Source organism: Vidua chalybeata, chromosome 6 (genome assembly GCF_026979565.1).
Source record: "Vidua chalybeata isolate OUT-0048 chromosome 6, bVidCha1 merged haplotype, whole genome shotgun sequence".
Lineage (NCBI taxonomy): Eukaryota > Metazoa > Chordata > Aves > Passeriformes > Viduidae > Vidua > Vidua chalybeata.
Genome location: NC_071535.1, coordinates 56,261,133 through 56,276,984, shown reverse-complemented (window position 1 = coordinate 56,276,984; position 15,852 = coordinate 56,261,133). Strand labels below are relative to the sequence as shown.

The 15,852-nt window shown below is 57.1% G+C and overlaps 3 protein-coding genes across 3 annotated transcripts; 1 reads left to right on the top strand and 2 right to left on the bottom strand.

Moving 5' to 3' along the window:
- Window positions 1-582: 582 nt before the first annotated feature.
- LOC128789764 (cytochrome c oxidase subunit 8B, mitochondrial-like) lies at window positions 583-3,685 on the bottom strand. The gene is made up of 3 exons (XM_053945935.1): window positions 2,994-3,685; window positions 1,772-1,921; window positions 583-804 (listed from the first exon to the last, which is right to left on the bottom strand). The coding sequence occupies exons 1-3, from the start codon at window positions 3,021-3,023 to the stop codon at window positions 706-708; spliced, it is 279 nt and encodes a 92-aa protein (XP_053801910.1). The 5' UTR covers window positions 3,024-3,685; the 3' UTR covers window positions 583-705.
- A 457-nt stretch (window positions 3,686-4,142) lies between these two features.
- PGGHG (protein-glucosylgalactosylhydroxylysine glucosidase) lies at window positions 4,143-13,241 on the top strand. The gene is made up of 13 exons (XM_053946783.1): window positions 4,143-4,399; window positions 4,808-5,018; window positions 5,484-5,919; window positions 6,174-6,293; window positions 6,607-6,738; window positions 6,985-7,096; window positions 7,496-7,568; window positions 8,013-8,149; window positions 8,389-8,522; window positions 8,686-8,781; window positions 9,576-9,673; window positions 11,775-11,986; window positions 12,075-13,241. The coding sequence occupies exons 1-13, from the start codon at window positions 4,147-4,149 to the stop codon at window positions 12,137-12,139; spliced, it is 2,079 nt and encodes a 692-aa protein (XP_053802758.1). The 5' UTR covers window positions 4,143-4,146; the 3' UTR covers window positions 12,140-13,241.
- A 1,220-nt stretch (window positions 13,242-14,461) lies between these two features.
- LOC128789909 (interferon-induced transmembrane protein 5-like) lies at window positions 14,462-15,779 on the bottom strand. The gene is made up of 2 exons (XM_053946212.1): window positions 15,612-15,779; window positions 14,462-14,879 (listed from the first exon to the last, which is right to left on the bottom strand). Exons 1-2 carry the CDS (start codon window positions 15,768-15,770, stop codon window positions 14,661-14,663), a joined length of 378 nt encoding a protein of 125 aa, XP_053802187.1. The 5' UTR covers window positions 15,771-15,779; the 3' UTR covers window positions 14,462-14,660.
- Window positions 15,780-15,852: the final 73 nt, after the last annotated feature.

The following is a 15,852-nucleotide window of genomic DNA, read 5'->3' as shown; positions in this document are numbered from 1 at the left end:
GTCACTGAGGTGTGGGGCTGCCGCTGCTTGAGATCCGCATCCAAAGTCTGGAATGTCACTGCAGGAAGCAGTACCAGCTTCTCCCAGAGCACAGCTCCCATGCTGTGGGAGCACTCTCCTGGCTGTGAAGCTCTGAGCAGCTCCTGGGAATGAGGGTCAGATCTGCAGAACTGTGACAGCTCCAAGAGGCTTTTCCAAGACACCTGGAAGTACCCCTTGCTGCCCAAACCTTCCACGTGCTGGCTGCTTCCCTGGCACAGGTAATTTGGGATGTGGTGGCTGGAGAGGCCCTTCCTGCGGGGCAGGGAGAGGGCAGGTGTGCAGCCCCCACCCCGTGGCACCCTTTTAATGTCATTCCCAGCCTTTGGGTGTTTTCCTGCCAGGAATTTACCTTGAAATGCCTTCCTTGCTTGTGCTGTGAGAGGTGACTGAGTGCACACAATGCTGCAGCCGGTAGAAGCTCCAGAGGGAATGTGCCTTCCCACTGGGACCTGCTGGCAGCCCTTGAGGGAATGCTGCCATCAGGGCAGCGGGCACAGATCCAGTTTGTTCCCTACAGGATGGAGCAAACCCAGTGAGGCCTTGTTGAATGCAAAGGTGGATTTTAATGAGCAGGCTCGGGGGGTTCCATCCCGGCGAGGCTCTGTCCCGAGGCCTCTTCCCTCGGGATGCTCTCAGCAGGGAGCAGGCTGCTCCTGCCCCTCCTCACTCAGGCCTGCTCCTGTAGTTGTAGATGTTGCTCAGGACCCAGGCTGTGGGCAGCAGGAAGGATGAGAACATCAGGGTGAGGGCGATGGCTTGTTCCTGAGGGGGACAAGGAGCAGGAATCAGAGGGATGGCTGCGCCACAGCCATGGCACACAGAGCTCCCGGCATGGCTCTGCTGCTGCTGCCATCCAACACCATGCCCAGCTCACTTCCCTGTGCTCTTCCCAGTCCTTGGTACCTGCCCTGGGGCTGTGGAGGGAGGTTTGGTGGCAGTGGATGGAGCTGGTGCTCTCCAGGTTTGTTCCTCTGGGACACTGGAGCAGTGTTTGACCTTGAGGCTGTGGCTGGGGCCTGCAGTGTTCCTGACTTTCAGGTGACTTTGGGATGGGAATTGCAGCCAGCAGCAGCCCCTCATTTCCCCAGTGCAACCAGGACAGCATTAACCTCCCACACTGGCACCTTCCTTTGATTTATTTGCCTGGAAAAAGCCTCTCCAGGCTCCTGCACCTACTTTGTTGAAGACCTTGGAAAGGCAGCAGAGGGAAAACCCCAAATAAAGGGATGGAGGGAGAATCAGACACAATTTTGGGGGAAAGCTCCTTTTTCCCAGCTTGTTTCACCCAGCCCGGGAGGGTCTGGTTTGGAGGGGACTGTCCCCACGGGGGGAGTGTCAGAGGGACCTTGGGCTCTGCGGTGACAGCAGCCCCTGTGGGGACACCCCTTTGGGGTGTCTGTCCCAGGATAGGGGGGCAGGGTCTGGGTCTGGACCTGAGGGACCACCGGTGTCACTGCTGCCCCTTGCCCTGGGCTGCAGGGACCCCCAAACCTCGAAGGTTAAAAAAGGGGCTGAAAGGACAAAATCAAATGGAAGCAGGAGCCAGCAAGGGGGGAGCAGGACATGGACACCATGGGGGTGTGGGCTGGAACCTGAGGGCACATTCCTTCTTTTCCTCCCCCTCCCCTTTTGCTTCCACCCCCTTCCAAAACAATTTGGCCCTGACACAGAGGGTTTGGGCCCCTCCAACCGGGCTGTTCCCTCTTTTTCAGCCCCCCAGGATACTCACACCGGCAGAGAGTGGGTGCTCAGCGGGGTGGGAGCGGATCTGTGCCTGGGGGACCCGGCTGATCCTGAGTGCAGCTGCCAGGAGCTGGGAGCCCCTCTGGAAACCCCTCATGGCGCTCTCAGGGCGATCCCGCTGCTCCTCGCTCTGCAGCTGCCCAGCTTGTCACTGTCACTGCTGTCTGCCACCACCCCCTGCCACTCCTTGGCACAGCCCCAGGGGCGCAGGGAGGAACAGCCTGACACAGACAGGTTTTCTCAAATTGCTCTCTGCTTAATTTTTCTTCCCTTAATTGTTTTGGGAATTTTTTTCCCCCTCAGCACTGCCCAGGACTCTGAGACCAAAGCCTGTCCCCAGCCAGCACAGAGGGACACTGAGATGTTCTGCTGGAGAGCAGAGACCTCTTCTTGGATGGGGCATTTTCCCTTGGAGCAAAACTCCCCTTGGAGCAGAACTCCTTTCTCCTTGGACCTCCTTTTCTGTGGGCTTTTATAAACTTTATAACACTCAATGCACCATTCAGTGAGAAAGGACTTTCTGGAAAGGGCTATTTCCAAATTCCTCTGATAAGGGGAAGGAAATGGGATGCCGGCGACCGGGATCAGCTGGGGAAGGAACTGCTTGTCCCTGTGTGCTGGTGGTTGCTGGAGGGGGATTCCAGTGCCCCAGAATGGATGCCCACTCTCCAGAGGATGGATATTCCTGCCCTTGCCATGGACTCAGCCTCTGCTGGAATCAGCAGCTGGTTGTGAGGAACCAACCAAAGGGGAAATGAATCCTGCTGGGGCCCAGGTGGGATTAGACCCTGGAATACCAAAGGAATAGAGCTGGGAGCAAGTGTTACTGCTCGGGCTCTGCCCTTTGTCAGGGTGTCCCCAAGGCGTCCCTGGGGCATTGGCAGATGCAGGACTGACCCAGCCAGGCTCCATGGGGGCTTTTCCATGGATTTACAGCAGAGGAGAGATGTGTTATGCCAATCCTGTAAATGCTGGATCAGGCAATAAAATAATCCCAGTGAACACTGGGGCCAGGGGCTCGAAGTGCACTTGGCTGCAGCTCCAGCCCTGGATCCCTGACCCACCAGGATGGGGCCAGCTGGAAGAGGCTTGGAAAGGCATGCCAGAGCCAAAGTCCAGATGGAATTTTTGTCCTCTCTGGAAAGAGGCGAGGGGAAGGGTCAGAGCGTGGCTGGGAACACGGGAGGTCAATGGGGTGTGCTGCTAACCTGGCTCAATGCCAGCGGCTTTGGGATCATAACTCATCCAGCTTGGTTTTCCTCTTTCAGTTCCTCCTTCCCAGGCACGGGGCAGCCCCGGGACTGCCGTGCTCCCTCTGCAGGCACTCAGCTCCCCTCCACATCTGTGTGTCCCGGATCATTTTTCCAACTATTTCTTTTTAAGGAGACGAAAGAAAAAAGCGATTTCCTTCCTTCTTTCTCGGTTGGGCAACTTCCGTCCTTCCCTGGAGCAGCTTCTCCGCCTGCACAGGCTCAGCCCGGCCTCGGGACAGAAGGCAAGACCCACCTCCTCCCTTCCGCACCCTGGGGCTTGGGCTGGGTCGGGATTTTTCACTTTCCCGAAGGCAGGATTTTCCTCACAGCTCAGTCTCAGTGAGGAAACCGAGCTGAGCTTGAGCTTTCCTGCATCCGGCTACTGTCAGGGAGGGATTTGGGGGCTGGGCACCCTCCTTGCCCCTGTGTCACCCCGGCTGGATTGCCAGCTCCGCTCAGAGTCTCTCAGAGCCTCATTTCGTCATTCCTGTGTTTTTCCTGTGCCCGGCATTGCCAGGAGCCAGCTGCAGCTGCCTTCTGTCAGGGGCTGCTTAAGCATGTCTGTATCTGTACATATCTTTACTCTGTCATTATATGTATGTTTGTACATGACACATAAATATAGTTTTATGTATAAAAAGCGGAATAAAAAGGTCCTGCCCCAGGAGGCTGAGCTGGAGATGAGGGATTGAGGGGGAACTGAGGGGTGCAGTGAGCTGGGAGAGGGGGAAGTATCAGGAACTTTTCAAAGTGTCACGGAACAGCACTTGGAGGAAGAGGAGGCCAGATAGGGAAGGTGGCTGTGTGTGTTGGGAGAAACTGGTGCAACTCCATCCCACAGCAGAAGAGGAAGAGGAAGGAGGATGAGAAGTGATGAAGCCCATGAGCTGTCAGGATTTGGGACAGCTGGAGATGGGGTGAAGGGGCAGAGGGGATGCACCCCGGGGCTGGGAGGAAGCTGGGATGGGGGAAAACCGCTGGAGGTGACCAGAGGGGACACTAAAAGGGGCAGAGACCACTGGTGGCAGGCGGGGGGGTGACAGGGAGCCGACTTTGTCCCCTCAGCCCTCGTCCCATCCCTGCGGCTCCACAGGTGGGGCCGGCGGTGATGGCCGATGGCGAGGGCGACCCCGGCGTGTTCACGGCCACGGCCCTGCCCGGGGACCCGCGGCTGCTGCCCACGGTGACCAACGCCTTCCTGGGCACCCGCGTGTTCCGGGACATCCTGCACGCCGCCGGCGTGTACAGCGGGGCCGCGGGGGACACGCACCGTGCCGATGTCCCCAGCCCGCTGGGGCTGCGCATGGCAGCGCCCGGCGCCCGCAGCCCGGCCGAGAGCTTCACCCTCAACACCTGGACAGGTGAGCAGGGAGCCAGCACCTTCCTGGGGGCTCTGCTGGAGGCTCGATTCTCTCTGCTTCTGCTGCCTCTTCCGCTCAGTCACATCTTCCTTCTCCTCGTTCTCCGTTCCCTTTGGGGTGCTGCTCCTCTGGAACAAGCGGAAAATCCCCCTTTTGTGTGGGAATAAGTGATTTTCAGACTGTAGCTCTATCCCTGCTGGGGCCAGGCTCGGCGCACACTCTTTAATCACGGAGCCTGGTAAAATGTTTGATGGCACAGACCATCCCTCAGCAGCTTGGCCAGGCTTGCTGTCAGCAGTGTTGTCTAGTCCACAACTGGATCTGATCTCGGGAAAAGCCAGTAGGAAGCAGTAGATAGGGCAGAATCCACATGTTTCTAAAGGCTGGTGGCTCTGGCTGTGCTTGCAGGGACCTTCAGCCATATGATTCAGACCCCTGGCTACACGGCCACCCACCAGCTCTACGCCCACCACTCCCTGGTGCACCTGATGGCCTTCAGCATCACCATCCAGCGCTTGGATGGCTCCACACATCCCATCACCATCCAGCTCCAGAGCCTGTTCCTGCCACAGAGCCAGGACCTGCACTTGATCCCAGGCCCAGACTTCCAGGGAGCGCAGTGAGTGTGGGGAATGGGGGTCCCTGCCCTGAGCCCACTCTCCGCTGGCTGTGGCAGAGTGCTCTCCCCTGGGGAATAAACTGCAGATGTAAGGCTGGAGTGGGGCTGGAATGGTGAGGGGTGTGGGGCTGGAATGGTGATGGGTGTGGAGGCTTCTGCACACCTGCTTTTTATAGACCTGCAGGTCTATAAAAAGACCCCTGAAATTAAGCATAGGAAACATTTTTATTACTTGCAACTCCAGAATTATGCCTTACACTGATGTGTGAGAGCAGTGAAAGTGACAGAGGCTAGATGTGATTCCAAAGAAGTGAGGCTGGGGAAAACAGGAGATTTGTAGATGACCTCTAGAACAGGATTCCTGGGACCAGAGACCATTTGTGATGGCTTCCCACTGCCAGAGGGTAGGGTTAGATGGGATACTGGGAAGAAACACCTTCCTCAATCGCTTCCCGTCTTCCACAGCTACATCTACGGGCAGACGCTGGTTCCCGAGGTGGAGGGGGGCCCCCGTCCCACTGTCCACATGCTGTGGACCCCCATCCCACAGTCGCTGACACTGGGCGGGGAGGAGCGGGAGCGGTGCTGGCAGTTCCTGACGGCCGTGGCCGGGAGCGAGGAGGAGGCGAAGCGCAGCTACGGCGCGGGGCTGTCCCTGGTGGCCGCGGGGTCCCTGCACCGCTCCCACGTCCGCGCCTGGGCAGCGCTGCGCCGGGGCTGCTCCGTGGAGCTGGACGGGCCCCTGGCCCTGCGCCAGGCGCTCCACGGCTGCCTCTACTACCTGCTGAGCGCCATCCCGCCCCGGGACAGCCCCGGAGTCCCGTTCCACGGCATCAGCCCCGGCGGCTTGTCCAACGGCACCCGCGGCGAGGACTACTGGGGACACGTCTTCTGGGACCAGGTGAAGGGGGCCGTGTTGAGCTGGGGGCTTGGCACGGTGACTGGGATGGAGGAGACTCCATCGGGATGGAGCAGACTATCCTTCAGTAGGGATGGAGAAGGCTCCATCCTTCCACTGGGATGCAGCAGGCTGTCCTTCAATAGGGATGGACAAGACTCCATCCTTCCGGCGGGATGAGGGTGTACTTGAAGGGTGGAGCTGGCGGGAGCATTTGGATGCTTTCCCCCAGCCAATCCCGCCCCGCGGCCTCGCAGGACACCTGGATGTTCCCGAATATCCTGCTGCTGTATCCCGAGGCTGCCCGCGCCATCCTGCAGTACCGCATCCGCACGCTGGAGGGCGCCAAGCGCAACGCGCGGGAACAAGGCTACGAGGTGGGACAGGGGACACCGGGCTGGGGTGGCACCGGCCCCTGTCCCCAGGGGACACCGGGCTGGGGTGGCACCGGCCCCCGTCCCCAGGGGACACCGGGCTGGGGTGGCACCGGCCCCTGTCCCCAGGGGACACCGGGCTGGGGTGGCACCGGCCCCTGTCCCCAGGGGACACCGGGCTGGGGTGGCACTGGCCCCCGTCCCCAGGGGACACCGGGCTGGGGTGGCACCAATCCCCCGTCCCCAGGGCAATCCCGGGCTGTTTCAGCGGGGTGCAGCACCAGGTGATGTGCTCATGGACGCCTTCTCTCGGTAGGGCGCGAAGTTCCCGTGGGAGAGCGCAGCCACTGGCCGGGAAGTGTGTCCTGAGGAGATCTACGGAGCCCAGGAAATCCACGTTACCGGGGATGTCCTGATGGCCTTCGAGCAGTATTACTGCACCACGCAGGTAAAGGGAGGGTGCTCCACCTGATGGCCCAGTGGCAGGACACCTGGGCACTGTCACTGTCCCTTCCCTGAGGAACTCTGTTTCGCAGGCTCCCTCCTGCAGCCCTGCCTTCTCTGTCCTTGCTCCTGTGGGCATCTCAGCATCTTGTTGGCTCAAACCAGGCCAGTCTTTCCTCCTACTTCTCTCCATCCTCCTGCTGACTTTGGGTCTGCTGGAGTCTCCCTCATTCCCCTGCTTTTCCCCCAGGACCAGAAGCTGTTCCGGGAGGATGGAGGCTGGGAGCTGGTGGAAGCTGTGGCTCGGTACTGGTGCAGCAGGATGGTGTGGAATGAGGAGGAGCAGCTCTACCACATCAGAGGTACCTCTGCCATGGGAATGACATGGAAAGCAGAGGTTTTGAGCCACCTGGTCTAGTGGAAGGTGTCCCTGCCCATGGCAGGAGTGTGGAACTGGATGAGCTTTAAGGCAACCCAAACCACCCTGGGATTCCATGATTTGAAGGCATCCTTCTGGATGTCCTCAGGATGAGGTGCCTGCATGCACCAGCCAGAACTGCATCCCAGGTTGTTCCTGCTTCAGCACCAGCACTGTGCGTGTTCTCCACTGAGCATCCCACTGGGACTGTGTGGGATCCTGCCAGCAGGATCCGGATGGGCAGGAGGGTCCCCTTCCCCCAGCCGTGTCCCTGAGGAGGGGCTGGAGCCACGGCAGCCCCTGGGTGTGCTGGGCTACGAAGTGTCCCCTCCTGTGCCCGCAGGTGTCATGCCCCCAGACGAGTACCACAGCCAGGTCGATAACTCTGCTTACACCAATGCCGTGGCCCAGCGCAGGTAATGTTTGAATGACACCTGGGAGCATGGCCTGGCTCTCTGCTCTTCTACCTGGTACTCTGCAGGGATGGGAGCAGCGGGGCTCCCGAGAGGATCCTTCCTCCCTCTCCTCACACGCCTCTCCCTGTCACCTCTCTGCAGTCAGAGGAAGAGTGGGGTCTCCCCTGGCTCCTCCGACCTGTTCAGTGCCCACGGGAGGCTGAGAGGGATCTCCGTTCACAGCAGGGCTTCTCCCTTGGCATTCCATGGGGTGTCTGTGCTGTTGGCCAGCTGGAGACATCCACAGCCAGGGAAAGGAGCTCCCGGCTCAGTGATGGATGCTGTTACCCCTGGCTCAATCTCTGCCCCTTGTTCTTCCACTGCAGCTTTTTCTTGCAGCTCCTTCTGTCCCCTCTCTCCTCTCACCCATCCCTGACATAAAACCTTGTTCCTTCTTCTTTCCAGCTTAAATTTTGCCACTGACCTGGCTCGGGACCTGCTGCTCCTGGTGCCAGAGGAGTGGGAGGACTGTGCCAGGAAAATCAAAGTGCCGTTTGATGAGGAGAGGAAATACCACCCTGAGTATGATGGCTACAGCCCAGGTGAGCGGGGAGGCAGTGGCAGCAGCCCATGGAGCTGGCCATGGATCACACTTTTAACCCTGGAAGGATCAGAGTTTCAACTGGTTCAGATTTGAGAGTGGCAGAAGAAGAGTCTCTGCTGTTGCCACAGTGCAACAAGCTGGGCTAGGGGTGGTTTTCCTGCCTCACTGGATTGTTTCTCACCAGTGGGCTCAAAAACTTAAAAATTTTGGCAACTGTCTGAGCAGCCCTGTCCCCAGGTGAGCCAGTGAAACAGGCAGATGTGGTCCTGCTGGGGTTCCCGCTGATGCATCCCATGAGTGCCGAGGTCCGGAGGAACGACCTGGAGATGTACGAGCCCGTCACCGACCCGGCCGGGCCAGCCATGACCTGGGTGAGGAGAGGGCAGAGCCCAGCCTGGGATTCACCCCTGGGAGGGGGTGCTCCATCCAGGGGACAGTGCAGAGCTGGGATGTGCACTGGGAATGTTCGCTCTGGACGGAGGGGTGGGGAGGTGCTGCTGCTCCACCGCGCTGTCACCGTTCCCTCTCTGGCAGAGCATGTTTGCCGTGGGCTGGCTGGAGCTGAAGGAGCTGCAGAGAGCCCAGAGCCAGCTGAAAAAGTGCTTCAGCAACATCACGGAACCTTTCAAGGTGAGTGGCAGGGCTGCAGATCCCTCCTGCTCCCAGGCAGGTGACAATGGGTTTGAAACCCACAGAACTGCCTGGAGCATCTGTCTTGGTTTGGAAAGACAGGTGTCTGCTAAGGAAGGTAGGAGCTTCTCCTGAAATGGAAAAAATGTAGACCCCCCTCCCTCCAAATTGTTATAAATTTGAAATTAAGGGAGAGTCTTAGGCAAAAATGTGGGAGCAGGAATAATAGTTCTTTATTAGGGAAGAAAATAAAAAGATAAAATAAACAATGCAGTGAACCAAAACAACACTGACAGAGTCAGAATACAACCTGACAGCCTGTTGGTCAGGGTCCTGTTGGCAGCAGTCCAATTGGAATTGTGCCTGCAGTCCTCCTGGAGTGTCAGGTGTGGCTCTGTTGGAGCAGTGATCCTGTAGAAAAGGGTGTAGTCTTCCTCTGAAGATGCAGTGGAAGAGGCAGCTGTCCCTCTGGGAAATCCAGTGCAGAAAAAGCCGTGCTGGTGTTCCAGAAACTCAAGATTATATCCAGGTAGGAATGCTTGGCTCCTCCCTCTGGGCAGAGCATCTCCCAGTGGGATGTTACAGTTCTTATCAGTCATGCAGTGACAGTCAGTGGCCTATTATCAGCAGATGTCTCCCTGGAGGGAGGATTGGTTGTGGAGGAGATAAGGAAAACTGCCCACTTAACAGAAGACAACTTCCAAACAGATGGCAAATGGAATACATCTTGCCTCGCAATCTGGGACAGCATCCCAAATCAATTCCTGCACCATCTCTTTCTCCTGCTGGAGCAGGTCTGGGTGGAGAACTCGGATGGATCAGGAGCTGTGAACTTCCTGACAGGGATGGGTGGATTCCTGCAGGTCGTCCTCTTCGGCTTCACGGGGTTCAGGTGAGAACTGTTGTGTCACTTTTATCTCCCAAGCAACCACTTGTCCCTTAAAATGTCCCTGTCTGGCTGGAGCGAAGTTGGGAACAGGTAAGAGGCTCGTGACAGGTCACATTTGGGAAGCAAAGTGTCATTCCCTAAGCCTGTTCTCTGCTTCAGCAGCAACATCCTCCTGTCTCTCTTGGATGTGGTGAGGAAATACCTCCTGCAGCCTCACTGTGGCCTCCCTGCTCACATGGGGCTCCGGGAGCCTCCCTGGAGCAAAGTGCTGAGCAGGCATCGCCTCAGCTTTAAAATATCCTGGGAAAACATGGAGCTGTTCATGTAATTTCAGAGCTGTGGTGGTGTCCACCCTGGAGCCACTGTCTCTTCAGCCTATTCCTGGTTTAATTGAGGCTGGATCAAGCCTTTTGATTCCCAGTGAAAACTTCCAGCCCTAACTATGCGTTTTCACTCTACGTGTGTGGCCAGAGCTGCTGGGAAACCTGCCCCATTCCCTGGTGGAGCTGGGTGTGAGCTGCCATATTCCCAGCTGGAAAAGCCACCCGTTCCCTGGTGGAGCTGGGTGTGAGCTGCCGTATTCCCAGCTGGAAATCTGGGCTTTGGCCAAGCTGGGAGGTCTCCAGGCACCCAGCGTGTGCCAGGTTGGGCCCCTCGTGGCACAGGCTCAAGCCACGGCTTTGGGGCTCTGGCCAAATTCCAGAGTTGGCAACGACATTCTGCAGCCACACTCCCGCCTTTCCTGCCGTAGGACACGGATCCTGTGCAGTGCTGGGGCTCCCCAGGCCCCCAAACCTGCCTTGACCCCCCTCCAGTCCCTGAAGCCCTCTCAGCCTTCTGGAGCTGGTGGTGGAGAGCTCTCGTGCGCCAGGATTTGGGCCGGGACAAGAGGGGCCGTTGTTTTCCCTCACCCAAGGCCACCGCCCACACAGTCAGCTTGGCTTTGGCTCAGGGTTGGAGGGAGAGTCGGGATGTTTGTTCCATTGTTTCTGGGGAAGGAGCAGACTTGGGATGCAGAGCAGACGGGGCTGACTGATGAGGCAATTAAAAGATGGCTTATTTATTGCAAAATCAGTCTCATGGGATGCTGAGGCCGACATTCAACACCATCACATCAGAAGCCGTTTTAATGTTAGTTACGATGTCTTTTATATATTTCTTATCATATATTTCTTATCATATATTTCTTATCATATCCTATATATTTCTTAATCAGCTACTTCTACAAAGCTCGCTAGCATCTTCAGAAACCAATTTTTAATTTGCCATCATTGCTACAAATGATAGCAACTTGTAGCAAATTGCTGCAAATCATTGCTACATTTTTACACAATTCTGCCACAATGTGCTTCTTTTTATCCAAGCATATAACTCCACAGACACTTAATGCTGAATCTTCTACTTTTTGCCGACTCTATAACAAGTTCTATTGCTAGACTTCAAAATTTTCTACTATCTTGCTTAACATATTTATTCGCTTCCATGAGGCATATTTCTACCTGCTTAAAACATTTTTGCTTGAGCTACAAATCTTTATTCTTACTTCGTGTCTGTTTCACTTTTCTGTTCTAAACCTTCAAGCCTTCTCCAAGGCCTTAGGTCAAACGCTGCATCCATCTCTGTGTCTGAGCCTTGGGAGCTCTCTGTGCCTGCATTTCCCACAGAGCAGCCGTGCTGAGCTTCCAGCCCTGCATCCCGAGGGAGTGGGAGCTGAGGTTCACCTGCTCTGAGAGGAGCAGGGCATTCCCCAAGTTCTGCCAGCACAGTTCTGCTGCTGGAGCCAAGCTCTGAACCAGAGCAGGGAACTGAGCTGTGTTTTTGTAAATGTGAAATCTGACCTCATGGAAAGCCCAGGCCCCAGCTGTGGAGCTGGAATGGGACAGGAATGTCTTGGGGTGGGCTGTGGAATCATGGCCCCAAGTAGTTCCTCACCAGGTGCTCCATCAATGTGTTTGGGGTTTGCCCAGGGATCCTTGGATGCACTGAGAACCCTTTCAGGCTCCTCTGGTGTGACGTGGTGATGCCTGGAGAGGTGGCTGCTCCCCGAGCTGGGCTCCTCTGTGGCTCCTGCTGTTCCCACCCTGATGCACTCCTGCCTTTCCAGGATCACGAGGTCCGGCCTCCTCTTCGATCCCGCCTTTCCCGACGATATCACCAAGCTGGAAGTCTCCAGCGTCTCCTACTTAGGCAACAAACTGGAGGTCACCATCACCAGGGAGAAGATCAGGATGGAAGTGACTGAGACCTCCCAGGACCCTCCAGCATCTCCCCTGGAAGCTGTGCTGGAGTCGGGACAGCGCTTTCCCCTGTGGGAAGGTATGGCAGCAGTGCCTGCATCTGCTCCCTGAAATAATTCGGGAAGAAACCATTCCCATATCTCACACAAAGCTTTTTTTTGTTGCAGGGCAGAGTGTCTCCTTCCCCACAGCACCTGGATGGATCCAGAGGTCACCCAGCAGGACCCCCTGAGCCCTTGCTGATCCGGGTGTTGCCCACTGGAGCAGCAGATCCGGGATGTTGGTGGAGGGGGAAGGTAACAGTGGGTGGAAAGGCAGTGCCAGGCTGTGCCAGGAGGCCTTTGCCCCCCCAGGGCTGTGTGTGTCACCTGTCCTTGTGGCCCCAGGGGGTCAGTGGCTGAAGCTGTCACCATGGCTGGAGCTGTCACCACGTCTGAGCACCCCACTCCCCTCCACACATCTCTTCCTCGGCGCAGGAGAGGAAACCAAGCCTGAAAATGACCATTTCAAACGTGTTTGCTGAGCACCCAGGAGTTGTTTATGTTCTTAGCATGTTTGTGTTCGTAAGGAAACCCATTCCTGACTCCAGGATCCCAACTCCAGCTCCTCCAGCATGTCCTGCCCTGGTCCTTGCCTTCCCCATGTGCTGCTCCGTGGGCTCAAAGAGCTGTGGAGGCTCAGCCAGTGCTGTTTCACCAGATTGTTATGTGTATTTTGGATAATTCCTGCTGATGGGGAATAGATAGATGTATGAAATATGTTATATTGGAAAGAAATATTCCTGTAAGTTTTCTTAAGCACTCAAGCCAGGGATGGGAAGGTTGCTTCATGGTATTTCGAAACCACAGCTGGCTGCAGGGAGGAAAGGACCTAATTTGCAAGCGAAGGAAGGAATGAGCGTGGCTCGTGGCTGGCTCGGCTCGGAGATGGGTGCTTCTCCAAGGTGATCCGAGGAACACCCAGGCGCTGAATGCTCGATAAATATCTCAGACTGAGATAGCCAGAGCCATCAGGAAGATGCTTCGCAATGCCGAGTTCCAGTAACTCTGTGATTGGCATACGTCGCTTCCCGGACACGGTTTTGCTCAGCTCCACGCAGAGAAAAGAAACTACATGAATTGTGAAGTGTTGAAAAGAAGAAAAGAAACCCCGCCTTAGGCAGAATAGACGGTATAAGAACTGCTCGGACAGAAGAGTCGGTGTGAACATAGGACACCCTATGCTGTAGAGGTCGGACCTGTGTCTCACCCAGCGCTGCTCGGCACTGACCTTTTGATTGTGGCTATCTTGGACCGAATCTCGGTCGCAAAAAAAAAAAAATCTCTTTTATTAATTATTAAATTCGGCTTGATCATTTTTACCTATAACAAGATGAATGATGTTTTGGCACTAAATATTACTCCAAAATATGCAGCCAAAAGCCTTTTAACCCCGTGTGGGCAGCACGGAACTCCATTCCTGTTATTTGGTGTGTGACATCTCTCACATGTTTTAAACCCTTATCTACACTATTCCCTCTCTTTTCAAGCAGTTCTGGAGTTAAATCCTTTCTCACTTGGCCTCTGAAGGGCTGCAGGAAGCCTGGACACCAGAGATCTGTAGTATCATCCTGTCAGATGGTGACAAGGGCAGCATTTTTCCAGGCCTGAGCAACCTCGGGGCGAGCAAAGAGCTGCTGTGGCTTTTCTCAGGGCGTTTCTGGTGTCCCAGAAATCCCAAGGAATTCCCGTGCCTGCACGGGGGGGGGGCACGGTACCCCCAGCCCCTCACTCTGGGCTGTGCAGCATCCTCCCCTCCACACCCTCCCTGTCCCCGTGCAGAGCAGCCCTGGGTGGGAGCAGGGAATGCCGAGGGCGTTCCCTGCCCCGAGGGGTCTGTCCTGGCCAAGCCAACCCCAGGAATCTCGGCCCCGTTTATAAAAAGCCCCGCGGCTGCTCCGAGCCCCGAAGCATCTGGAAGCGCTTAGGGCTGGAGCAGGGACTCTCCCGCTGCCGTGTAATTACTCGGGGCCTGCTCCGGCCTCATCAGAGCCGCCAGCCCCTAATTAGCGGCAGCTCTTGGCACGACAAAGGGACCGTGCTGTCCCCAGCCCTGTGCACTGCATCAGGATTGGGATTTGGATGGGGCTGGGATACAACCCCACTCTGAGCCAGGGCTAGTTGGCAGTACAGGGGGTTTATCCTCAAAAAAGGGGTCCTTTAGCCCAGAAATGAGCTCTCTCCAGCCCAGGCACAGAGAGCAGGGAGGAGTGGGAGTGCTTCCCAATTTTCCCCCTGTCCTGACTGGGACTGGCTGGGGATGTCTGTGTTGCTGTAATGAGTTTGCAGGTCTCAGCTCCATTTGGGGTGGGGAGGGGACTCCCCATTTGCTTCATCCCACGAGGCCCAGGAGTGTCTCTGCTTCCTCCCCTCCTCAGTCCTGGGGGTCCCAGAGGTGGCCCTAAAGGTTGTGGGAACAATGGAGTCTCCTGGCTGCCAGGACCCCCATCAGAGCCAAAAATCCCAATTTATGTTTTCCCTTTGGCACCCCCCTGCCCCTTTCCACACGCAGAAAATCGCACTGTGTGAAGCGTTTAATGATTTAAATAGCGACCACAGAATCTGGGGCTTCACACGGGATAACAGGAGGTAAAAAAACCCACAGGATAAACAAAAATAACTGGGGTTGGGGAGTGGGGTGGCAGAGAGGGGTGGTGCCCTTTTGGGGGGGCCACCAGCAACGCAGAGAAGGTGCCACCAGCCCTTCACCCTGGGTCACTGGTCCTCGTCGTCGCTCCCACTGAACTGGTAGGTGAAGAAGCCAGCAGACTCCTGGGCCAGCTTGGAGAGGTGGATGACACCGGTGACAATGAGGGCACCGAGCAGGAGTGGCAGCACCACGCTGCCCGCTGTGGCCAGGGCGTTGTAGCACCGTGCCTTGGAGCTGAAGTGCCGAGCAGCTTCCACGTCCCCGGATACTTTCCGGTCCCGAGCCTGCAACAGCCGAGGAGAGACCCTTCCCTCAGCCCCTTCCCAAAGCCCCTTCCCACAGCCCCCTTCTTGCAGCCCTTTCCCACAGCCGTTCCTGCAGCCCCATCCTGCTCTAGGGCTTTGTCCCTTTTGTAACCCACAATTCATCCATCCATCCATCCATCCATCCATCCATCCATCCATCCATCCATCCATCCATCCCAGGCTGCTCCTGCTCCCCTCCAACCCTGCATCCTTTCCCCCTTGTGTTTTCCTTCCTGCTTCATCCAGAGCCTTTCTGGCTCCAGCTCTGCCTGTGCCCATTTTTCTATCCCAGTCTAGCCCAGCTGGGGCTGGGATTTTCCCTCCTGCTTCTTCTGGAGCCTCTCTTGACTCCGGTCCCTGCTTGTTCCCATCTTTCCACAGCTGGAGCTGCTCCTGCCGGGGGATGGGGACAGAGGAATCACGGTCCCCATGGCACTTTTTAGGATCAAGCAGCTGCTCCTCGGGTGCTGGGCAGGGGGCTGAGGTTATCCACGGCTGTCCCACAACCTCCGGAATCAGTGTCAGGAAAAGCAGGGAGGATTCACCAGTGGCAGGTGTCACCCACCTGTGGAGAGTGTTGGGATCTGCCCGCCCCAGCCCGCCCGGGATTATCCCAAGCGCTCGGTGCCTCCTTGGGCATCCCTCCCTCGGCGTCTGCATGGGGAGGGACTCCCGGAGCCCCCGGGCGCTCCGGTACCGCTGCTCCCGTACCTTGACGGCGAAGGCGAGCGCCACGAAGCCCAGGCAGCAGAAGTTCATGTAGAGGGTGTTGAAGATGGCCCAGACCAGGTGATCGCGGGGCGCAGGGGCGGCCGGGGGCGGCCCCCGCTTGGGGGGCGGCCGCTCCTCCCGCGGGTACGAGGTGTCCATGGCCACGGAGAGGGGCACCCGCGGCTCCGGCAGCCTCGCGGGAGCGCGGCCGGCGCCTCTTTTATATCCCTGCTCCGCTAAA

Bases quoted from the DNA above. Each gene is read 5' to 3' on its own strand.
- LOC128789764 (XM_053945935.1), bottom strand. From the start codon at position 3,023: ATGATCCCAAAGCCGCTGGCATTGAGCCAG. The intron at 1,922-2,993 runs GTTAGCAGCACA...CAAGCTGGGCAG, and splicing joins AGCCGCTGGCATTGAGCCAG to CTGCAGAGCGAGGAGCAGCG. The intron at 805-1,771 runs GTGAGTATCCTG...TGTCCCCCTCAG, and splicing joins AGCACCCACTCTCTGCCGGT to GAACAAGCCATCGCCCTCAC.
- LOC128789909 (XM_053946212.1), bottom strand. From the start codon at position 15,770: ATGGACACCTCGTACCCGCGGGAGGAGCGGCCGCCCCCCAAGCGGGGG. The intron at 14,880-15,611 runs GTACGGGAGCAG...CGGCTGTTGCAG, and splicing joins CGCTCGCCTTCGCCGTCAAG to GCTCGGGACCGGAAAGTATC.
- PGGHG (XM_053946783.1), top strand. From the start codon at position 4,147: ATGGCCGATGGCGAGGGCGACCCCGGCGTGTTCACGGCCACGGCCCTG. The intron at 7,569-8,012 runs GTAATGTTTGAA...TCTTCTTTCCAG, and splicing joins AATGCCGTGGCCCAGCGCAG to CTTAAATTTTGCCACTGACC. The intron at 11,987-12,074 runs GTATGGCAGCAG...TTTTTGTTGCAG, and splicing joins GCGCTTTCCCCTGTGGGAAG to GGCAGAGTGTCTCCTTCCCC.